The sequence below is a fragment of the Ascidia mentula genome, chromosome 9 (genome assembly GCF_947561715.1).
Source record: "Ascidia mentula chromosome 9, kaAscMent1.1, whole genome shotgun sequence".
Classification (NCBI taxonomy): domain Eukaryota; kingdom Metazoa; phylum Chordata; class Ascidiacea; order Phlebobranchia; family Ascidiidae; genus Ascidia; species Ascidia mentula.
The window spans coordinates 27,629-52,008 of NC_138574.1; the positions used below are offsets into that span (position 1 = coordinate 27,629).

The 24,380-nt window shown below is 35.5% G+C and overlaps 3 protein-coding genes across 7 annotated transcripts; 1 reads left to right on the forward strand and 2 right to left on the reverse strand.

Annotated features, from left to right (window-relative positions):
- Position 1: 1 nt before the first annotated feature.
- On the reverse strand, positions 2-10,176 carry LOC145913681 (retinoblastoma-like protein 1). Of its 2 annotated transcripts, none has more exons than XM_083001421.1 (22): positions 9,946-10,176; positions 9,516-9,655; positions 9,117-9,256; positions 8,359-8,595; positions 8,239-8,303; positions 7,703-7,834; positions 7,330-7,523; positions 6,065-6,120; positions 5,840-6,005; positions 5,433-5,608; positions 4,711-4,823; positions 4,548-4,654; positions 3,942-4,079; positions 3,694-3,858; positions 3,341-3,589; positions 2,914-2,965; positions 2,763-2,860; positions 2,521-2,700; positions 1,950-2,021; positions 1,621-1,875; positions 1,447-1,543; positions 2-817 (listed from the first exon to the last, which is right to left on the reverse strand). In XM_083001421.1, the coding sequence occupies exons 1-22, from the start codon at positions 9,959-9,961 to the stop codon at positions 600-602; spliced, it is 3,066 nt and encodes a 1,021-aa protein (XP_082857547.1). In that variant the 5' UTR covers positions 9,962-10,176; the 3' UTR covers positions 2-599. The 2 variants fall into 2 exon arrangements, with proteins under 2 accessions (XP_082857547.1, XP_082857546.1); XM_083001420.1 differs by having other exon boundaries at positions 9,896-10,176.
- A 717-nt stretch (positions 10,177-10,893) lies between these two features.
- Positions 10,894-18,566, forward strand: LOC145913682 (transmembrane channel-like protein 7). Of its 4 annotated transcripts, none has more exons than XM_083001426.1 (19): positions 10,894-11,065; positions 11,667-11,730; positions 11,808-11,934; positions 12,296-12,453; positions 13,568-13,634; positions 13,742-13,823; positions 14,164-14,316; positions 14,410-14,495; positions 14,631-14,776; positions 15,130-15,277; positions 15,463-15,788; positions 15,865-15,994; positions 16,072-16,169; positions 16,312-16,419; positions 17,067-17,273; positions 17,428-17,583; positions 17,694-17,772; positions 17,830-17,903; positions 18,007-18,565. In XM_083001426.1, the coding sequence occupies exons 1-19, from the start codon at positions 11,050-11,052 to the stop codon at positions 18,164-18,166; spliced, it is 2,385 nt and encodes a 794-aa protein (XP_082857552.1). In that variant the 5' UTR covers positions 10,894-11,049; the 3' UTR covers positions 18,167-18,565. The 4 variants fall into 4 exon arrangements, with proteins under 4 accessions (XP_082857552.1, XP_082857551.1, XP_082857549.1 ...); XM_083001425.1 differs by having other exon boundaries at positions 10,978-11,461; XM_083001423.1 differs by lacking the exons at positions 10,894-11,065; positions 16,312-16,419 and adding an exon at positions 16,599-16,706 and having other exon boundaries at positions 11,382-11,730; positions 18,007-18,566.
- A 68-nt stretch (positions 18,567-18,634) lies between these two features.
- Positions 18,635-23,089, reverse strand: LOC145913683 (mitochondrial potassium channel ATP-binding subunit-like). The gene is made up of 13 exons (XM_083001427.1): positions 22,815-23,089; positions 22,301-22,425; positions 21,955-22,119; positions 21,710-21,874; positions 21,321-21,502; positions 21,127-21,271; positions 20,952-21,069; positions 20,759-20,894; positions 20,529-20,701; positions 19,707-19,840; positions 19,180-19,402; positions 18,942-19,117; positions 18,635-18,775 (listed from the first exon to the last, which is right to left on the reverse strand). Exons 1-13 carry the CDS (start codon positions 23,065-23,067, stop codon positions 18,635-18,637), a joined length of 2,136 nt encoding a protein of 711 aa, XP_082857553.1. The 5' UTR covers positions 23,068-23,089.
- Positions 23,090-24,380: the final 1,291 nt, after the last annotated feature.

The following is a 24,380-nucleotide window of genomic DNA, read 5'->3' on the forward strand; positions in this document are numbered from 1 at the left end:
TAATCGAACAATTTGGTCGCAATTTGATAAAATTAACCTAAAAGTTGCCTCATCCCTAAAAGCTGTGAATCATTTTTAACAGAAACTTTCATCAAACTTGATCATAAATCTGTTTGATTCCAAATAAATAAATTTTATAAATGTTCGCCATATTTAGAAGTAATTGGTTGCAGCCAAAATATGTCCACGTTGAAACGAATTCCAACAAACCATCAAGTTTATTGATCTACAATTCATCACGGTTGACAAATTTTGAATGATTGCCACAAACTTTGAACAATAAAAGTTAACAAAAACATTTAAACAGTCCTGTGATGATTTTGTTGAGACATTGTAAAAAAGGTTTAAAAACCTTTAAAACCGATTTAACAATAAAATAACAAAGACATTGTGAGATGCAATGAACACAGTGTATGGGTTCATTATTCTCATAAAAGTAAAAACACAGCATCTAAAAATTCCTGAAACCACAACAGGAAAAAACTCATGATCAAACCTAAAAAAAGAAAACGTCGCTTTTAATCCAGAGCATGATTTGTACAAGTTGGCTGTTGACTTGGTAACAAGTATTTTAGATCGTTACTAACAACCATGCTGGATTACTGGAAGCCATTGCGTTGGGCTTGGACCATCTGGAGTCGTTTTGAAACAGGTCTCTTTGCGTCTGGTTCCCCGTCCTCGCCAAAAGCAAGATGTCGTTTACCGTTAATCGCTGGACTTTTATGTTTATGCATCATTGAATTGATTTCTCTCAACTGTTTGTTTGGGCTTCTCTGGAAATTGTATTCCATCATACAACCATGCGTCATACTCAATCCTAGGAGAAATAAAAGATTATTTAGTTTTTTGTTTACATTTTTTTTTCACCCACAAAACTCCATTATTGTTTCACAAACACAAAAAGTAATTTTGTACACATTTAATATACGTGGAATTGTTTCATGCGCCCTTTTCGACCAAAGCCACGATCGCTTTCGCATCAGTGCGAGTGAACATGGATTATGACATAACAAGAGATTACGAACTGTCTTCCTGTGTGTAAATGCGTTAAATTCAAGTGTGTATACTACACATACCTGGAATCAAAACTTATTTGAATAAATGCGGATTTGCTTGTGCAAAAAAACGATTGTGTTTTTCTGGCACCCAAGGGCCCCGTCGGACTCCTAGAACAGCCCCCAGTAAAAATGCTTCAATGTTGTGTACAGACGCTTGACCGTAGAATATAACTTTCGTCGTAATGACGTCGTGGTTATCCAGGCAAAACTTTTTACTTGTACCAATATGACGTAACAAAGGGACAACGACAAATCAGTCCCCTCTAGTGCGTCACTGACAGAATACAAGGTGGCGTGAACTAGGAACAAACAGACGGTCGTAGACGCCTATTGTAGCTTAAGAATGTAAGCGAACCCCACACAGGGGTCAAGTTTGTCGGAATCTTACTTGGTCTCAGGGGTGAAATGTAAACATTTCCAGCAACTTTCCTCGGTGATTGTATCATTTTCCTTGTCAATGGCATTGGTGAAATTGGCACTTCCAGCTGTTGCAAAAACTTGTTGTAATTATTTCCAATTAACAGTTTTTCAAAAAACTGACTGGATATATGTTTCCACTTACTTGTGCTGACTCCCCAGAAGAACTAAATTGTTTTACAAAATCTCTCATAGCTGGAACATACACCTTGTTATAAAACTGTATGAGGTCATCTCTTTCTTCATGCTGTTGGCCACTATGTGTCGGTGTTGAGGAAGGTGATTCAGAAGAGTTCGACCCTGGTAAAGTGCTCTCGGACCTAATACCTAAAGTTGGGGGAGTGCCACTAGATGGCATAAGAACTGGGCTTCCTCGATGGATCAACACACTTCTGTACACCTAGTGACAAAAAAAACATTTTTACATATTTCTGTAAACAGGAATTCACATTTTTATGAAATAATGCAACTTGCATTGCTGTTTGCTTGCGGTTGATTTCTGTAACATCTCATGATTTCTTGGAAGGAATAATCATGCTGTGTTATCTGAAAACAAATATTGGTTTAAGAAACCTTTCATCATGAGCTGAGAAAATGAACTTTGACCGAAGGGAAAGCGGCAAGGTTAGCAAACACGTTGTGCAAGAGGGAGCAATGTACAATTCCAGCAATAACAGTCTAGTAGCAAATATGTTGAACATGAACACTTATTAACACATGGTGAATATTCAAGTTTACCAATTTTCCTGTTTTAATTTATTAGTGTTACATAGATAATTACAAGTTTCAAAATATTATATCTTGTCAGTAAGTGTCTCCTAAAATGTCCAGTACATTAAGGAATCCATCAATACAGTAGACCGTCTGTTTAGTGTTTTACGTTTAATTCTTTGTTCATTACGTCAAATGCTAACATTCGCTAACACAAAAGTTTGCAAACTGGCATGAACATTTGCTTGGTCCACACACATATTTAAATCTACTGACATACATGATTGTGAAAAATATAAGAAGAAAATAAATATTAACGCAAGTTACAAAACACCTTTGCCATCACATATATGGAACACATAAGCAGCTGGTCTATATGACGATCCCTCATTAGTTCCAATGCCTTCTTTGATATTGAATATTCAAAACACGTCCAGATCTTGCTTCTTAGATCATTTGCGATCACAAGGTTTCCAAATAAGTGCCTGAGCCTCACCCCCGACAAATGGTAAACCTGTTGTAACAGAAAACACATGTCTAAATCATTATGCTGGGGGTATGAAATATGGAAATCACCTTTCTGAAGAACAACGCCAAAGAACCAGCTTTTTGGGGTCTTCTATTTTCTGGAGTTTGTGATTTTTTAATGGATACAAGCGTGATACTTTTCCCCCCTACATTAACATTGAGTTAAATCGTGTAAATAAAGAAACACAAACTAGCGTACTTGTTGGGGAAGTAGTGATAGATTTGCTTCCCCCTGGACTGCTAGGTGCAACCTGAGATAGAATATACCTTATAGTATTTCACATTTTGGGATATTAAAAAACTCTACAGTCTGAGTAACTTTATGTGAGAATACACAAGTTGAAATGCAAGATATCATGAAGAAACAAGGCTCAGATTGAAGTCAGCAGATTTATTTGTAAAAAATCGATTTCGCTTATGTAAGCATCGTCAGTTTCTGCAAAAATTACGTAGTAGTAATAATAAAAGCAATAAAATGCACACAAAAATCACCCTTGCAACTGAGAGTCTTGCTTCATGATATATGCGAACCAAAGTAATTTGCTGTCGCAGATAATAAAACAATGCCTAACCGAGGCCTAGATTCCTCTACAGCTACTAAGCAAATTGAAATGCAAGATACGCACATGTTGAAAACTTCCAGCATTCGGTGATTTTGGTTCGTTGGATATTGGAAAAAGTCGACGTTTTGCTGAACCCGGTGAAGGAGAACTAAATCGATCATGGGCAGAGCTCGATTCAGACTTCCTTAAACTTCCCATGTCGTCATTAACAACAGCTTTAATCCTTGGATGAGCAAGAGGTGAAGATCCGATTGCATGAACTCCTGAAGCTGATGAGGAAGCTGAACTTTCCAAGTGTTGGGAATGGTTTACCTTAACAATCAAGTGTTACATGTTGACCAACCTTTGCATCCAAACCTAATAAAGACTATACATGTGTAACCAATGCTTCTGAAAACAACAAATTAATAGTTTACCTCCTCACATTGTGGGCAAACCCCACCGAGATCGTCCAGAGCAACCCACAGCGGTGAATCATGTTTCCATGCAAGACTCTCTAATATCTGCTCCTCAATATGGTTCAGGTGCTTAATGCATTGGTTTGGTAGATTCTCCTCTGCTCTTATTACAAGTTCAATCACCTGAAATTGTTGTTGGAGTATTTAAACATTATGTGAACAAACTTTACTGAATAAAGCAAGCTTCAGTGAACACAAAAACAAACCTTGTAGAAATAATAAGGAAAGATGTCCATAGTGTCAACAATCCAGGGGAATACCCTTCTTGACTGGTTGCAATCAAGAACAATTTCAACACAACAAGCAAATAATAAAGAATGGAAGTCATCTCTCTTTAGTAAAGGCTGAAAAAGTTGTATTTTTCATTTTGTATATTTTGGTACTCAGCAAACATCCACAGACTGTAAGAATATTTGTACATAAATAAATTGCATTTGGTGCAAAGTTTTAACATTGAAAATATATCATACAGAAAATTGGAAAAAGGTCTATTTTAATTGATAAAACCCATCTACAAAACCCTATGATTACTAAATCCGCACCAAATTTTATCGGTCACAATGTGTCAATGTCACACAAAGTACAATATTTTACTATTTCATAAAGTACTGAGAGGTTTTCACAGGTTCCATTACACTGCTGCTGCACAACCAATTAAAAGGGGTCATGATTAAAAGGACCAAAGAGTTTAGGAAGCTACACTACTCGATAAAATACAATACCACATATCTGGCATAATATGAAAACAAACAAATACCGGTTGCACCAAATGGAACAATGTTCACAAACTCAGTGTGGGATTAACAACTTACAGTAAGATCTCCTTTTCCATTTAGTCTCGATCGTTCTCTGATCATAATTCCTTCCAGGAGGTGGTAGTATAGAGTTCTTGTCGTTTGTGAGTAAGACTCGGCAAAACCTGAATAGACTGGAACGTTGCAAAACTATCTTATTACATCATTTAACAATGCTTACTTTTCTGAGAAGCAGGAATCTCCCCATAGGGTTTGACATATTCTCGCATAAATATTTTACACAAGCTTAGAAGCCTTTCTTCAATTTCACCTTCAGGGTTCTCTGTGCATTCACTGTGTGTACAAAAATTCACTTCACAGCAGCTATTATGGGCGAGTACAACATGCACATGGTATAGTACAAAATGCACATGGTACATACTTATGTTAAAACAACGTGCACATAGTAGCTACGTTAAACAACATGCACATGGTATATACCTATGTTAAAACAACATGCACATAGTAGCTACGTTAAACAACATGCACGTGGTATATACCTATGTTAAAACAACATGCACATAGTAGCTACGTTAAACAACATGCACATGGTATATACCTATGTTAAAACAACATGCACATAGTAGCTATGTTAAACAACATGCACATGGTATATACCTATGTTAAAACAACATGCACATAGTAGCTACGTTAAACAACATGCACATGGTATATACCTATGTTAAAACAACATGCACATAGTAGCTACGTTAAACAACATGCACATGGTATATACCTATGTTAAAACAACATGCACATAGTAGCTACGTTAAACAACATGCACATGGTATATACCTATGTTAAAACAACATGCACATAGTAGCTACGTTAAACAACATGCACATGGTATATACCTATGTTAAAACAACATGCACATAGTAGCTTAACAAACCGGCAACAAACCTGAATACGGATGAAAGTTTGTCTGATGGTTTGTCCTTTTTTGTGTTCAATATTTTTCTAAGTTTAATTGAGGATTGCACTGCACTAGAAACAGGGGTAAGATAGTTGTCGCCTCCGTCCGACTTGTTCAAATATTCCCGGTTTGTAAGTGGAGTCCTCAGCATTGATGGTTGGCTCTACACCAAAGATGTATTGAAAACATTAAAAGTATTGTGGCAGGCAGAATTGTGCCACTGCGCAAGTCTGCTAAGTAGTTTATCCAGCTAGGCTGCAATGCCCTGGCTGTTAAGCCTGTAAACCTTGTGTATTTGAAATATTGTTGCGGTATAATGATCAGTCTTAAACCACATACAAAAAATAATCATGATAATCCACATATGAATTTATGACAAACAACATGGACTTACTGATGAAAGATGATCGACCATTTCACGATGCCCTGCTCCTGTGTTAGGTGGAGGTGATTTTATTGGGGTTCCTAGCTCACGATCAACATCGTCACATAGAAATACTCTCTCATCAAAATCTCCTTCTGTTAAAACGTATTCCTCGTACAGGCGGTTGATCGATTTGCTGCCATAAAAATAATCCTCAAACAAAATGTTGTTCATTAACAGAATGCAAAAACTCACAAGTTATTGTCAAAATGTTGTGGCATCAACAAGCTTCTTTCAGTTCCCACCAAAACCTGTGCAAACAAAAATGTCACAAAATGGTTAAACACATGCAGGTAATCTGTATGTTAACAATATGTAACTTTCTGAAAGAAAAGAGTTGAAAAAGGGTCTTTACTGCCATTGGTAGAGTTACAGAAACATGTTTTAGTATTACAGTACATGAACAACACAGAATAGTTTTACAATATTTTCAGTGTCTTAACTGTATCAATAGAAGTTTTGGAAGTAAGCAATTGGGATGCAATGGGTATTTTACTCAATATGATATAATACCACCCGTCATAGGCAAGGTGTCTATTTATGCTTTGTTCACCATTCAAAGTGTTCGACATGCGACAACATTGTCTAACACGAGCGGCTTGAATAAATTTTAAGTTACCGGTATACAGTACCTCGAACAGATCAATGCTATTGTTATCTACAGAAGTCCATAAATTGAATTACTAGAACTTAATTAAGCCTAACATATCGGTCACGCCAATCTTGCAACATTCAAATCGATCGTACTAGTTTTCTTTTTTCAAAGATTGGTCAGCAAAGATTTTCCTATTCACATGTAGTTGTCATTTTTTTGCCGTACATGCTGGTGGCAAAAGTATTGAAGGCGTTGGTGCCAGTATAAGTCGTTTAATTTCAAACCACAAACAAATCTTTGGGGAGAAATTTGTATTTCGAGTCACTATCAAACAACAGCATTTAACTGAACGGTTACGTAGTGTTGAAAACTTAATGGCATCATCGTTTGGGATCCCTACCCAAAATAAATTTGTCTGTTTAGATGTCTAAATAAATGCAATCGCAATAAATTTAGAACAAAATTCATGCAAAAACCAGCCAGCACTTGCTTTAACGTTCAGCGAACAAGCGCGTAACACTAACCATTGTTTCCGACCAATGGAGCATTGTTACCTAACATGTTCGATTGTTACGAAACAAGTATAATTTTTTCGTTAAATCGGATCTTAAGCGACATAGCAGCCTATAGCATGCAAGATTTTTAATTGTTTGTCGTTATTTTAACGTGTATTCTAAACTTATGTGAGTACAAGAATCCTGTAATCGAAATAAGCCTGGCCATTCTCATGCGTTAGTTACCTGATAACATCTTTGCTATTCGACACGCTCGACAATTTTTCTCAAGATGTTCGACACGCAATAAAAAATCAACGCCCTGGTCAGGCACACATCCGCAAATTAGGCAAGTGTGTAATGAAGCTTACATTGGCACTTGGGTCCAGAAGAGATTGAACAAACTTTGTCCAATTATGAATGTTCACAACTCTTGTTTGAAGAAGAAATTCTTCTGTTTGTTCCTTGGAAAGACCTGCTTTATGTTTGACTAAAAGCCCGATAATTTCATGTTCGCCGATTTCTCCAGCATTGAAGTCTGCTTTGTTCCAATTTGCAGGCAGACCTGGGTGGAAAATATAAAAAACTACAATTGCAAAGAAAATAAATCATGCATAAAACTGATTTGCAAACAAAAAGTTTACCATCGTGGCACATTACTAAAGCTAGCTTCAAAAAGTTATGTATATATTGATATTTAGATCTAAACCATTAACGATCATCATGTTTGGTTTAGCAACTAACCGGGAAAAGTTGGGTTAAGTAACAACGTTCGGTGATCGCAGGTCAATGCATTGAGGTAACACAAGTTGATCACACTAAGTAGAAGCTGGAAAGAGCTCACCAGCTCATCGCTTATCGCACAATACTGGGTTCCTACATAGACACAGAATATTAGTGGAATCTATTTGTAGCTTTCTTGGCTTCTGTTACAGAGAAATCTATGCTGGGTCTCGTACTTGACCAATCACAAAAAGACTCGGTGACACAAAATACACAGGTTGTGCACAACAGTGGCAAACATAGGGAAACATTTATTCCTTAATTCAGCCAGATGGTCCCTGGGGTTGTTGTGTCAAAGCCAGTTATTCAGAATTTTTTTTAGAAATGTCAGAAAAATACAAGAAGATTATGGCAAACAAGTCTGGATTAGGTATCGCACAAATATACATTGTAATGCTCGGACATTGTCATTATGGCAATCAACTAAGCCAACAACAAGGCTGTTCTAATAGTCAGGTACTTGTGTGTGCCTACAATCACAATGCTATACAACCAACCTTTGGCATGGATAAAAAATGTCCAACAAAAGTTGAAAATATCTCGTGGAGTGCAATTGGTTTTTCTGTCGAAAATTAAAATGGTGAAAAAATTCAGTACAAATTGTTTGTTCCACAAACCTGTGTCTTCTGCTTCTGTGGGGTCTTGAAGGATTATGTATATTTGCTTTAATGTTTTGCAAATACTTTGGGTCATCTGGGTCAAGAAAAACATAACGAAATATTTCCATGTAGTTTTTAAACACATTCGTTGAAACTTCAAAACTGCGGCCAAGTGATGAAATATGGTCAGACAATGCTTCATTTTTTGGGTTCATTTGCAACCACTTGTCAACTTTTTTCAAAAAGCTGATGAAGCTAAAAATATACAAAGCAAGACATTTAATCTCATCACATCAATACATTACATATATACTGTGAAACTCCGTTAATTCAGTTTATCTGGAAATTTTGGGATTCAAATAATATATAATCTCTCAACAAAAAATTGCAAGTAATCTGAATTTTAATCTGGATTTAACTGTGAGCTTTTCTGGATTTTTCATAATCCGGATATTTTTAATTCAACCCTGCATTTGTACACCTAACTATGTTAAGGTTAAATGTTTATTCGCAAGGTGTCTTGCTGCAACTCAGTTACTTCACAGCACTGATGATGAACACACTAAGTATTTCCAACATTTGCTCTTATTATAATTATAATATTAGTGCTGATGCTGCCAGGCATGTTTAGTTGCTGCAATACAGCTCTTCTGGCAAAAATTGCCAGAATATTATATTAGCTCTGGGGTATCTCTTTCATGTCACACTAAGTTTATTTGCGATTATAACTGTGCCAAAAAAGTGTAAGATTACATAAATGGTTAAAGACAGCTTACCTGAATTTAGCTTCACGTAACAACTTGGTAAGTGAAACACAATTACTTTGCATGGCTTGCCCTGATACAGATTGGATGGAAGGTAAGTTGCGACGACATGCTGCGTAAAGTGAGCAGACAAGCCAATGTAAAGTGTCACCCTGTAACAAACAGAATTTGCAATACCATCTTTACAACTGAGATACTTTGTTAAATACCACAATGCTTTACAAAGTTGAACTTGCCCATGATCGTATAGTTTGTTTTTTGTGCGGAGGATTGCGCTTTGGCTATCGTTAATTGCGCGTAAGATTGTAAGGTTTTTTCGTATGTTAATGCCATTGGCCCATTAATATTGCGTGGATTGTCGGTACATTTTCGATTAAGTGCGCACAAAATTTTTTTCAATCTGGAACTCGCCTCTAGGGAATAGTGCATTCTTGTGTTCTCGTATGCCATCCATGCAAGTTCCATTGTTGGCTTATCCATATTTACAGCAAGACACAACTCACGGAATCTCAGAGCCACCTCATCACTTTCATCATCACCGTTTGACATTTCTGTGCAAAGTTAAATTTTGTTTGGCCTATTTACAAACACTGTTGAAAACTTAAATATAACATCAAATTGGCAACAAATTTGACATTAAACAGCACTGTGACATTTTTTCGTAATTTTATTTTGCAACAACAATATCTTGCTTGAATTTTTGTTAAAAAGTGACAGTTTCCTGTCCTATATGGCTGAAAGAGCTTTTGGTGTTAGCTGTTATTTAACTTGACTTTCGAAATTTCATTTACCTTGCTGAGACATCATTAAAGGTAATAACTGCTATGTTTAAGTCACACACCCCTTCTTCCCATCATTCCTTTTCAACAAAAATGCACGAGGTTTTCCAACCGCCTTTCCTTGATTTTTTACTGTGGTTTCTTAATCAGCTGATCCGTTTGGCGCGAAAACAGATCACGTGATTACCCCCCTTTCTTCTGATCTCTGATTTCTATAAATACTGTGTTGCATCCATAGAGACCAGTGGCTTTATATTTGCATTTACGCAAGGTGTAATTCTTGCATTAGTTGTTGTATTTCTATTTTGTTTGTGAATGAATCATATATGCAAAACTATTTGTAGTGTAGCGAACACAGTTTATATTAATATGAAAAGAGTGATTTTGGTGTAGGTGATGTTGTTTTTCGTATTTTAATGATGACGCAGCAGGTTAGTAAAAAATATTTTGACTCGATCCGGATTCGAATCTTTTGCGTGTTGGCACAACCCTACTGTTGACTGCCATAGGGCTCTGATGTAAAAGGCCGTTGGGAGATTTCTATACATATTATAAGAGTTCTATCAGTTTATTTTCACATGCAAAGTTCCGAAGTGCAGTATGTAAGCAGAGTGAAAATAAACAATCTGTTAAAATTAGATTTGGATATCCTGCCAATGCTGAAAACTTTGAACAAATTTTCTGCTTATTACCACCTGGCGGCAATACGTCAACACACATTTCTATCACCAGGGGGCATTATTAGGCTGTGACGCCTTGGCTTCCTGTGTTTGGCAACTAAAGTAAAAATTAAAAAAGTGTAATTTGAGATTAAGGTGTTGACAGTTTCGTGTTCCCATGGCAGACTATCAAGTGAATTCATTGCTAAACAAGTTAATTCTACTGTGTTTCCTGTTAAGTTCTAAATAGTTTGTCCGTTTTTATAAGATATACAGTTTGTGCAAAATTTTTGTCAGTTTATAAAATGTAGCTTATAGATGTAGTGAAATAATTGTGCTGCAGGTGCAGTGTGTGCCTAAATCGTTTAAAAACTGGTGTGGAGAAAGGTTGGAATAACTCATCATGGTTTGAAGGCTAATACCCATTTTATTTTAGTGTAAACACTACTGAATTTTATCATAGTTTATTGTATGCAAGGGTGGTTTTGCAACTAATTTTACTCAGCAATGGAAGAATCAACAGGTATAGTTATAATATTTGCATGTGACTTGCTTTGATTGTAGTTTGTAGCATTAACATCAGTTGGACCTTCTAACAGTTAGTGATTGTAGTGTTTAACAAAAATTTTTCAATATTTAAAAACATCACTTATTTCTATATTTGTATTTTGGGATTGCATAATATGTGGATTTTATATTTTGTTTAACTTTGTTGAGTTTCCTATTAAAAAATTCTTCAGCGTATTTATTTTATTATTATATATTCCACAAAACATCAAAATATCACCCACTAACAACTCAACAAATATTGCATGAAAGTATTAAGCGTATATTTAGTTTTGCTTGGAGTATTTTAACTTTGCATGAAATATGTCTTGGAGTCCAAGCCCACAAGATTATGAGGATCTTGACTTTGGAGGTATTTAAATGGTTGCATGATATATTAAAAACATTGCATGTTCATATGTGACCGCACTTAATAGAAACACACTCAGATCAACATGGAGCACATTTTCACATGAAATCTCTGATGAAAATTTTAATTGATAAATCCATATTTAACATACACACCAAATATTTCTGTAAACATGGAACATTGCTCACAAAAGTTTTAATTAAAACAGATTATTCTGGAAGAAATTATGAACTAACACAAGCAACCCAGAACTTAACAGCTCAACTTCCAAGGTAAATATTTTTTTAAACTATTGTTTCATATTAAATATATATATATACTCTGTCAAAAATATAATTTTATGATGTAGTGCGTTGGCTCACCATGGTATTGGGGGGACCACGCTTACCCGGAGAAAGCTTGCAGAAAAGAGGAAGTCAGCAAAGAGGAAAGGAAGCAATGAAGTAATTAACATGGAACCCATTCTACAATCACAGGTTTTCTCCAAATACTAAATAATCCAACACCAATAACTTAACTAGCTTTGTGTGTGTGGAGATAAACGAACACAACCTTTCTGCAATATCAGTACACACAAAAAACTGGGCTGTGATAACTGGGCTACTGTACTGTTGTGAAAAATCTACAATGAACTGTTATTAAACTCAATTTTAAACATTTTATTACTCTTTTTTGGCTGTTGTGCTAACATCACAGGCTGAAGTAAGTTTTTCTTTGGTACTGTAAATGTACTATGAAAGCACATTATTTAACTAGTAAAATTGTAATAAGGAAAATGCACAAAGAAAATGGATGACAGAAAAGTTTTCCTATCAAAATGATTTATGAAACATTTAGCCTGGTGAAGATGAGATTACCCCAGAAATATCTGCAAGAGGCAAACCCATGTCTGCAGCTAAAAGTCAGACAGATCCTCTTGTTGATGAGCTGACATACAAAGATCTCAACCATCTTAAGGAGATGACATGTTCCATGAATGTTAAGAAAGAGCTTAGGTGATTACTAAACTTTGCATTGATATTGTAAGGTCATACAACTGCAATACCACATATCCTGCTTTACTAATATCAAATACTAAAATAATTTACAATTACTTTACATTGGGGTTACACAACAATTCTAACCTTGGCCACTAAAACGCCATTCAAAAAATTGTGTTTTCGAATTAGTCTTTTTTTCTTTTTCGGAAAAAAGTGATTTAATTAAAGATTTCAAGTGTGCGTGTCTGCTGTAGCCATAACACTGATCCCTGTCAAAGTTAATGTTGTTTCACTGTCAGCTACATTCTGTGTTGAACAAAATGTCTAAATATTCACAAAAGAAACAAGCAAGAATTGCAAGAAAAATTCAAGTTATTCGACTAAAACGCAATTGGGCAAAACTCTGCAGCAGGTCGCTTATGTTTAAGAAATGTCTAGCAATTAGTTTAGCGTGCAAAGCACTATCACCAAACATGGTGTCAATGTCTTTTGGAAATTATATATAATCATATTTACAAGACATTTGACTGTAGTGGGTATTGTATGTAAATGGTTGTGAAAATAGTTTATCGTTTAGTCCATTGTTGACTTGGTAAAGTTGGGTTTGTTGACCATAGAAGTACCACTATGTAGTGTCCGTTGGTGTTGTGAATCACTCAAAGTGAAATTTGTTGGTTATACAATATTACACAGAATCTTGTTTAAGCAATACTGGCTGGTATTACTTTGATACCAGGTAATGCACTTTGGCAACCCTTGGTAATGTTTAAAATATAAATTATTATTTGTCAACGCCTGAGCAATGTTCTAGTGAACTTATGGTATTGTAAAGAAAAAAAACCTTTAAACCTTTTGAGGTTTCTGGCAATGTTGTGGATTTGCTGTGGTCACCAGGCTTAAAGGAACAATGCGTTTTCTTGTTCAAACAAAGACTCATTGTGATGTCAGACAAGTGTGATGGTTGTGTGTCATGTTACATAAATAGAAGGAAGTTATAATGCCTGCCTTGCAGCACACATCATCACCTTGTTCAGAAAAAATCAAAAAGTTTATTTAACACCATCAGTTTCCTTAAATAGTGTTTACTATCCACAGAAAATAATGCACAAATGTGTTTGTTTTGTTACAGGCGAAAGTTGATTGATGAACATGATGGCAAACAAAACCAAAGTAGATTCAACACAAACAACAATGTGGTAAAAAGTTTAACTATGGTTGACTTGAATTTCCCTTCTCTAATCTTTTTACACTATTTCAATTTGTTGGTAAAATTGTTACTTTCAAGAGAAGTTGTTTTGATTAGAAATGGAAGCGTTTCCAGGAAAACATGAATGAGGTGGTTCGTCAATCCACATTGTGGAGGTCGTCGATTCATGAAATTGAAGGTTGAGTTAGTTTAATGGTTTTGAAACACTTTCGCTCAGCACAAAACCCCCATAGATACTGGGAATATTGACTCAATGGTTAAAGTTTAACCTGTAGCAAGAAACTTAACTTTATAAGTAAATATGCCTGTTCAGCTTTGTAATGTTGAAGAAATTACAAAGTGCTGCCAACTGATTGTTCATTCAACATGCTTTAAGTAATAATTATTATTTGATGTCTGAAGCTTTTTTATCAGATTGTCAACATTGTTTGTGAGAGAATTTCAATGCCTTAAGCCCGTCCTTAGCCATTTTTTCAAAATTTATGACAAAGATATTTTTCAATGTTTTATTCCCCCAGGACGCTTTGGGAATGGAGTACGATCATATTTCTCATTCCTCCGATGGCTGTTTATTTTAAATTTACTCATTTTCTTCATGATTTTCATTTTTATCTGTGTTCCTACGATCGCCTATGACAACCTGAAAACTTCAACAAATACTTCAAGCAATGGTGAGAATTGTGTCATAGAATTATGGTTTATCTGATGATGACAATAAACTATGCGTTGGTTGCCCATATTTCAACAAATTAATTTTGTTGTAGTTCCAGTGGAATGCCAGTACAATCCTTATGATCCAAATACAGTTAGTGAGTTCCAGCAATACATCATCTGGTGGTTTACTGGTCAGGTAAGCCTACACACATTGTAGACACGTAGGAGCTTCCTGTAAATTTATCATTAAATAGTAGGTGGCCATTGTATTACTTTGATAAAATGAACCTTTCTCTGATAATTTGACATTTAGTGATGATATTTATTGCAGGGTTTTATGGAAAACACATTGTTATTTTATGGATATTATGAAAGTGCTCCAATATCTCTTGTTGTGTTCAACTACGAGATACAGCTTGCTTACATTCTTATTGCATTCTCTTACTTCCTACTCAGTCTCATTCTAATTGTACGGAGGTGGGTTTGAAAAAGTGTCAAACATCAAAACAATTCTATTAACCTTTATGCATCACATGCAAATTAAAAACATCCTATACGAATACATGTGGGAAAACTTCACATGTCAAAGGAAGTTAGCCAGCACTTTGTAAGGAAATGACAATCATTTCATTAGAGTATTGACCCATCCAAATGCTTGCTGCTATTGAAAATAAATGTACAAGTGTTTTCACAAAATACAACCACAATTACATTTGCTAAGTCTAAGTATGTAATTGTAATCATACATGAACATGTTATTTTATGTATTGCAACAAGCATCAGCACAAATGAATTGCTTAATCCAATTTAAAAGTTAAAATTTTACCCAGAGCTGCAACAGGATTAAAGGAATCACTAGTTGGTGATGAAGACAGGTTCTATACTTATTGCAACAAAGTATTTGCTGGTTGGGATTTCTGTATAAATGATGAACGAGCTGCTACATTAAAACACAGCAGTCTCAAGTATGAATTACAAGTAAGCACTTCAGCATCTCAACAACTTACTGATAAAAAATCTTGTCATGAACTTATATCTTTTCACAAACTCTACATTGGTTTTGTTAAAAAAAATTAGACAAAATGTCGGTTGTATTAAAAATCTCAAAACTTTATGCCCCAAAAAAAGTTTTTCAAATAAATTAATCCAATGTTTACATCCAGACCGACCTGGAGGAGGAAAGAATCCGTGCGAGGCAACAAAATCGGACCAGAAAAGAAAAAGCAATTCTTTACACAAAGCGATTCTTCATCAACCTGGTGGTGCTCCTTATTCTAGGAGCCTCACTTTTTGCTATTTATAGAGCAGCAATTTATGCCCTTGCAAACACAGGAACATTTGATAACGACTTTTTCCTTGACCTCATTGTCACTTATCTTACTTCAATTGTGATAACCGTAGCAAACTTCATCGCTCCTGTGCTCTTTGAAATCCTCATCCGATTTGAAGACTACTCCCCAGCATTTACCATTAAATTCACGCTCATCAGGTAGCACATATATAAAAATGCTTTGGTTAAACAGCAAAAATGCAGTTTGTGCAAAACTACTGTTTTTACAATTTAGAACGGTTTTCTTACGTCTTGCATCAGTTGTGTTCCTCTATGTGGTGGTTTACCTGCAAATTAACTGCCAGACATATACAGATTTAGGAATTGAACCTGTCCAACATTGCAATTATTGTACTGGGATGCAGGTATGACACTACCGACTATAATCAAGGGACTTACCCCAGTTTGAGATCCAGCTGTTTTTAACTGGAGTTTTTTTCAGTGTTGGGAAACGTACTTAGGTCAGGAGATGTATAAGCTGACGATTCTTGACTTCTTCATTGTGATTGCAGTCACTTTGTTCGTTGAATTTCCAAGGAAGTTAGTCAATAAAATTTTTGTAAACGATTATTGAACTGAAAGCGTTATGTTGACTTTTCATCTTTAAATTTCCGGGAAAAAAAATTCACAGTTAACATATTTGATGAGATAGTATAATTTTGTATGTTATGCCTTATGCTAGATTGATTGTGGAGCATTGTCATTGCGGTTTGGCCACTTGGTGGGGCCATCAAGAGTTCTCTATTCCAGAAAATGTTCTTGATATTGTTTATGCCCAAACAATAGGGTGGTAAGTCATGCATCATCGCACCCATGCATGCAAAGCATGTGTTGATGGTGGGGCAGCTTTGAACACATTAACATCATGAACACAAAACTTTGTTTCATCAAACACAATTGTCATGCCACAATGTGCATTTAGTAATTATTTTGCATGAAGCGATTATTGGTGTTGCATGTGATCCGCAGATTGCTTGTGCAACATACTAACATCGAAGTATTCAAGTGGTGGGGTCAACAGGAATTTCACATTCCTACAAATGTATTAAGTATCACCTATGCTCAAACTCTGGCATGGTAAGTTTCTACTGATTTGTCACAGAATGTTGTTTTGATCTCAGCAAAAATGCAACAACATGGATTGAGTAGGACTGCTTTCCTTGCAACCTGCACAATTCTAACATGTCATTGTTACACTTATCTGGTATCCGAAGGGCAAATTATTTACCCTGCTTGATACAAACTTATAAAAGTGAAAGCCAATGTTGCCAAGTTTGCATGAAAGTCTCATTCATTTTTCTGCAATGACCACGTTTAAAAACAATGTGATTAGCCTGCATTCGATCTGCATGTTTCTGTTCATTTAAATTATTGAATATTATTTCCAATTTTTTCTTGGATACATTTTTCCTTAAATGCAAAACTTTTTCAAAACAGGATCGGGGCATTTTACGCTCCACTGCTTCCAGTGATGGTCGTCATTAAATTTTTTATTTTTTTCTACCTGAAAAAACTGACCTTACTGTACAACTGTCGGCCAGCTACTCGACCGTATCGAGCTTCACGTTCAGGAACTTTCTTTTTCATTATTTTGTTGGTCGGATTTACTGTTGCAGCTTTCCCTGTTGCTGTCAGTGTTGCAATGTACGTTTCACAGTTGAATATCTTCCCAGCACTAAACCAACTATTATAAATTTAACGTTGCATAAAAGTTTTTCATTATGTTGTTGTGGTTTAGTTAACTTCCACATTAAATGAACACAAAAAAGATTCACAAATAATATTATTTCTTTCGAAGAATCAAACCAAGCGCTGATTGCGGTCCATTCCGCGGACTGGCAACAATGTTCCAAGCATTAACAACTGAAATTGCAACACTTCCAAGTTGGCTACGTGATATCTTCTGGTTTATTGGCTCTGCTGGCTTCTCGGTCATAGTTGGTGTCATTTTATGGTGAGTTTTTTCACTAAAAAATTTTTTCTTGGCTTGATCATATTGACAATCGTCTGCTACAAAATATGGAAATAAATCTTGCCATAAAAGCAATCCTGTTTATTTTCTAGTTTGATTCTCTACTACTACGTGGCATTGAGTTCTGCCCACAAAAAAATGATTTTCCTTTTGAAAGATCAACTTGCTCTGGTTTGTCGCCATCTGTAACTATTCTAAAAACTGCAAATAAAATGAAAATATTTTCAGGAGGGAAAAGACAAACAATTTTTACTGAACAGAGTCAACCAGTTGACTGTGAAACTGCAAGGCACTGGAAAATTGTGAGTGTTTCACTAAATAGATAGAACTCTTCCATCAAATGTTTGAAATGATTTTTCCCGTATTTTGTATATTTTGATTAAAATACAGGGTGGTTTTTAATAGGAATGATTCAAAACAAGTAAAAGGTGCTTCACGTCCGACTAGTGCTACAGAAAGTGGTCGAATAAATCTTGGTTACGTTCGGGAAACAACAGATAGCAGTTTACCTGGACAAACAGGAATCGACTCTGATCATGATGAAAGTGACAAAGGCGGTCCATAGACTGTGTTTTTTTTTGTTTCCTGCATTTTACATGACATTGTTAAGTATTAGGGTATTGCAACCATGCAGCAAAGTTTGTTTGCAGTTTTTTGTTTAAATTTATCTGTTATAGCAAAGTTGCCAGGAACGTTACTGCTGCAGAATTTCTGTAATTCATCATTTTCTGTTCAATGTAAAAAAGCCTTCTCCCACTGTATTCATTACATTGTGCCTTCATTCAGTTCAATGTCATGACAGAGTGAAACCACACAAAACATCAACGCTTTGTGCTCTTAGATGCAATTTTATGCTGATGCTCCAAAGAGCAATGATTCATTTGCAAGATGTAGTTATTAATTTTATATTTTCTAAAATGTTCTTTTATGTGTTTTTCCTTTGGTACTGTAATAAAGCTATATATACTGTTTTACAATTTATATTTGTCATGACTAGTTTTGCAACAAGGCATAAATTAAGGTTATACACGAATCACTTATTATCAAAACTTCGGAATTTGCTTTTAAATCTTGTTGTAAATGGCATTGGTTTGTCCAACACATCGCTGTCCTGGAGTCGGATAAGATCAGCATAAAATCCTTGTTTCTTTTTAAGTTCATCATGGCTTCCAACCTTTAAAAAGATGTTTATTTTATTTGCATTAAAATAAATTTGAACTTCCTTTAAATTTGTTAACAAATGTGGCATTTGGTAAATCACAATTTAGGCCAAATGCATAAAAATAGAAGATTTACAAAAAAAACAATTTGTTTTCAATGGCTTTTGTATCTAACCCCACCTCCACAACCACACCATGCTTCATAACAGCAATCACATCAGCATTTCTAATAGTGCTTAATCTGTGTGCAATAATCAAGACAGTCCTATTCATCATGACATGGTCCAGAGCATCTTGCACCAACTTTTCTGACTCTGCATCAAGAGCACTTGTTGCTTCATCCAAGATCAAAATACCTTGGAGAATGATTTGTAAATATTTATAAAACGAAAAATGGCAGTTGGTTCATTTTTCACACTTGGATTTTTTAGCAATGCTCGGGCGATGGCAATTCTCTGTTTTTGTCCACCAGATAGCGCCATTCCTCTTTCACCAACAACAGTTTTGTAGCCATCAGGAAATTTTTCAATGAAAGAATCGGCATTTGCCAATTTTGCAGCCTCCTTTGCTTCAGCTAAGTTTGCCTCTGGACATCCATACAAAATATTTTCTTCAATTGTTCCAGAAAACAACACAGGCTCCTGTAAAATGCCAACAGAAATCACTCAAATAAACAGAAGAATTTGGGTGGAATTTCAAACACAAGTAGATATGCTGGTTCAGGCCGTATCTCTGCATTTCTATGGAAAAGAGTTTCATGGTTGGGAAATGCCCTTCTCTAACTCCTATGTAACAGAGTTAATTGTTTGTAACAATGCAAAGGTACATGAAAGCGAATGACCTCTAAAGCTCAATTTCCAAGATATAATAGTGAGATACGGCCTTCAGCCCAGAATGAACAGGTTTAAATCTCACTGGAAACAACAAGCATTTATGTTTACATGCCTGGTTAATGAATCCAATTACTTTCCCTCTGAGCCATGATGGATCTAAATCTCGCAAATCAATCCCATCCAAAGTAACATGACCAGATGTAGGTTCATAAAATCTCTCCAATAAACATGCAAGTGTTGATTTGCCTAAAATGAACTTGATGAAAGGTTTTGTATGGCGCTACCATACAGGACAAAAAAAATTAATATTTTCCCTTTTTTTCATCTCAACTATTTTGTTTGTAATTCACTTTTAACCTCAGTCACTTTCACTGCATTATTTGGACCAGGGTTGTTCAACCTTAAGCATAGCTTGGGCAAATGCAACCAACCTGGACCACCAGCCACTTTAACCAACTGCATAGTAAGATAAATGAGTAATTTCCACTGTGCCCAGTGTAAAATGCATCAGAAAATAAAAGTTTCAATTCACTGTGAGTCAAGGACAAAGTCCGTAGGTTTTTCATATCTAAGATTATACAGAAACGAGGCCACAGAGTTTCAGTTCATGAACTGCATTTGGGCCTTGGACCACAGGTTGCAACTGGTTTAGATTAATTTAAACAGTGGCAATACAACTTCATGGGCAATATGTTTTAAATGGACTTGAGTTAACCTTCTTATATGCAGTCAAAATAGCACAACTGTGGAATTTAATAAATTCTTTTCAAACAAAACCTAAATTAGGCCAATTACGAAATCTCGTATTTCATTCGATGCATCTGAAGATTAAAATCTCAGCCTAAAATACTTTCCTTTATATGTATAAAATGATGAAAAAATAGTAGCTCTAATTTATATATTTATCCAATTTGAAGTACTTAATGTTAAACACCTGCACCAGACAAGCCACACAGCGCCACCTTCTGGCAAGGCTTAATATTGAGGCTAACTCCCCGTAAAACATCATGATCTGGTCTTTGTGGGTAGCTGAAGTTAACATTATGAAACTGCAAGTGTCCAAACAAACAGTGGTAAGGAACCCTTTTTCCTTCAATGATAGAAAATCTACAAAATAGTACGCAGCTTTTCAAAGACGTTTTATGTTTATTAGCGCATGCTTACTTGGGCATAGTGTTGATATATTCAAACACACGAGAGCCAGCACTGGCGCCTCTTACAGCAGATCCTGATAAAACTGACAACGACGAAAGGGAGCGTTGGATCATTTGTGATGAAACAAGGAATGACATCAGTTGACCTGTGACAGAAACACTTTAAAATTTGATAGAATGTTATAAAGAAGCAAATATCAAACCAGGGTTTATTTCATCGGTTGTGACCAAATATCCGCCAGCAAATATGACCCCCAAAACCATTCCATTTAGAGCAATATTGGTTGCAGCTTGAAACACACCAATACCCAGACCTAGGTACTAATACCACAAGTAATTTTTTCTACAAATCTTAAACAGGTTTGGAATGATTTGTACCTGACTAACTTGGCAGGACTTCTCAGCTAGTTCGTTGTAATGTTTTTCTTCTAAAGGTTCATTTGCAAAAGCTCTGACTGTTCTGAAGTTAGAAATTACTTCATTTGCTTTTGCAGTTGCTTCAGCTGCATGTTTCTGGGATAACCTGAAATTCAGTATTTTGATTGTTTTGTCACAATCACTTTGTCGCTTACATTGATAAAACCCGAAGTGAAGTTCCAAACAGGGCCCCGCATGCAACAAGGAGAGGAATTGAAATTCCCAACACAAGAGTTAAAGTAGGGGATGTAGAATAGAGGGAAAATATGCATCCTGTTGTTTGAGCAATGCACCGGATACCTTGCGATATGCACAGTTTGAATGAACTTTTAAAATCCTAAACACATCCCTCGTATTATGGCTCATTTGCTTGAACACAATCTTTTATGATAAATACTTTCCTAAGCAATAAAAATTTATAGGACTTAATTTTTATAACAAAACTTGGATGTTGGATGAATATTACTGAAGCAAATTTCAGATGATAATATTGTCCCAAACACATTCATTACAAAAACCAAAAATGGTCCGAAATAACTTTCACCTGTACATCAGATGTTAATCTGTCAATCAACTTCCCAGTCTTGTGCTCGTCATAAAATGAAACATCTTGGTGCAAAAAACTTTTAAAAAGATTCTGTCGCAATTTACATGCCACATTCTCACCAACATGACTCAGCAAAGAGATATAAGCAAATGTGGTTGCTCCCTTTGAACATCAGAAATTACATAAGTTTTATTATTTCTTGTTTATGTTTAAGATTCATTGAAATATATTGCAATAAATACCTGGCAAATATAAAGTGTAGCCAGGTTCCGTACAGGGGCATTTAAGGCTTCCATATATGCTTGAAAGTTATTGATACCTCCTTGGAAGTTATGGTTTAGAATATTTATCAAGTCACCAATTGCAACTGGGATTCTCATGTTCATCATAGCACCAACTAATGCACTCTGAACAATGAAAATGTTACATTATTAACTAGTTTCTTATTGTGAAACTATTATTTTCCTGGTAAAAATTATAAACTAGATTATTAAATCAATAAGTTAAGAAAATTAGGTTTTTTGCACAAAATATTGGTATTTATTCATTTTATACAAACAAAGCAATTTTATCTAATGGAAAACTCACAATAATTGCCAAGGACAGAGGAAGAAGTTCTGGAACTAAGTAATTCCAAAAGAAGTCTGACCAAGGGAAGTTTGTATCTTCAACATTATCCACAATTGATTCTTCTTCACAAACCATCTTCTTTACTGTGGTGAAATTTATTGTTTTATGGAAGTAAGTTGATCATAAAACATAGGTTGGGATCCATTGGAGTCATTTATTGAATAAAAATACATATTTACATCTGGGATACAACATTTTAGTACAACAGCCTAAGTGATCGTGAGCATCCATGTAGAGGAACATATAAAAAAAATTGCCCTGGCCCCTGATTATGTAACAACTTATGTTGTAATTAATATGCATATCATATTCATAACCAAATATCAAAGTTCAGCCTATGAAATATATAATGTGAAAACCTCGTGAGATGGTCGAGTTACTCACGTTCATATTCTGTTGACTGGCAATTTTTTTTGTTAACTTACATCCCTCTGGTGGCCACAACCAGCCCAAAAAAATATTTTGTACTTACTGTTTATAGCTGATACTGTTGCAGCTGCAAGCAATGGAGTTGAAATTCCCATTAAACCTCGTTTTATATTTTTAACAAAAGTTTTTCTCTGATGAAACTTTGAGTCTTTAATATATTTGAAGTAACTTCGCAAATTTTTTTGTTTACCAAACTTTGTTCGAAAAATTGTGTAGGGTTGGCTGAATCCTGCTTGTCTGAAAATCCTGTTGAACATGTTTGTTCTGGTAAACAATGCGTAACTTCCCAACAACATGCTTGAGAACGCACTACAATTTCAGCAGATTTCCACGTTTGGCCACAACAGGGAACTTTCCCTAACTTGTCGAATAAGGAATTAACACCGTTAGATGACGCCACAGAGTAAGTTACGGTAAATATAAAAATTCCAAATACGACTCATTCATATGCTTGTCTGGTTTCATTTTGCGTTAGAAGATCCAGCAACGTAATTAAAAATGAATTTCTGACCACAATGTCATGTGTTTGTGAGTTTATATTACCTGAAAATGGGCTAAAAACAAACTTAATCAACATGCTTTATATGCGTTTTTTTGCTTCTTCTTTACTGTGTTTTCGAGTAATCTTGCAACTTGTTGAAAAAACAGTAAAAGTCACATCAAACAGTGAAAAAGTGCGACATGGATCGATCTCATTTGCAACTTTATTATTCCCGTTCTCTTTCTTTCAAGACGTTTGATGTATTTGCCCTCACTTCAGCACAAGACGTTTGATGTATTTGCCCTCACTTCAGCACGGGACGTTCGGGAACACCGGAAACACAAACAGGGTCTTTTCATCACAATAAAATCAATGTGAAACGATCACAAATGCATTCTATTTGAACAACTATGTAAACGAACACCAGTTGAACGTACTCAATACATTGCATAGCAGGCACATGCATTGAATCTATAGTTCATTGACGCAATGTTTGCATTGAACAAACAAATATTTTTGTCTCAGAAAACTCGGGGCTAAGCCCTTTTCTTTCTTTGGAAAGCATAAAAATTTCCCAAAAGCTGATCTGGCAAAGTTTTGACGAAATGAAGTCATTGACTTGGGAAGTTTGAAATCTATGTTGTTGTTTCGTAACAAGATTTTGTTTGTGTATTGTAGTTAATTTTGAATGTGGTACCTGGAAATGTTGGTCATTAAAAAGTTCAGGAAAGTTTGCGGCGAAACACTGGCATGTCATGTAACGACAAGCTTGTGTAAACAGGTTGTGTTATTTACCAACAAACCTCGCAAAACTATAACGTGATTTTACATCACTTTACAAACAGTTTTGTTCGTTGAATGTTCTTAGCAGTGGAAGATGTATTTGCAGGGAAACCTTCTTTGTTTCCAAAACTGAACAGGAAGATTGTTTTCAATATTTTCAAAAAAGATTTCGCCCCAGCCAGATAAAAAGCAAGTTTTGGTTTTGCGTGCCCCACACTTACAACGACGGTGACTAAATTAGGAATGGCCCATGAATATAATATTTCTGATGGACAGCTGGGGTAGACGATTATGTCGACGCCATTAAGTCGATCAGCGCGATTCGACAAAGTGGTGGATCAGACA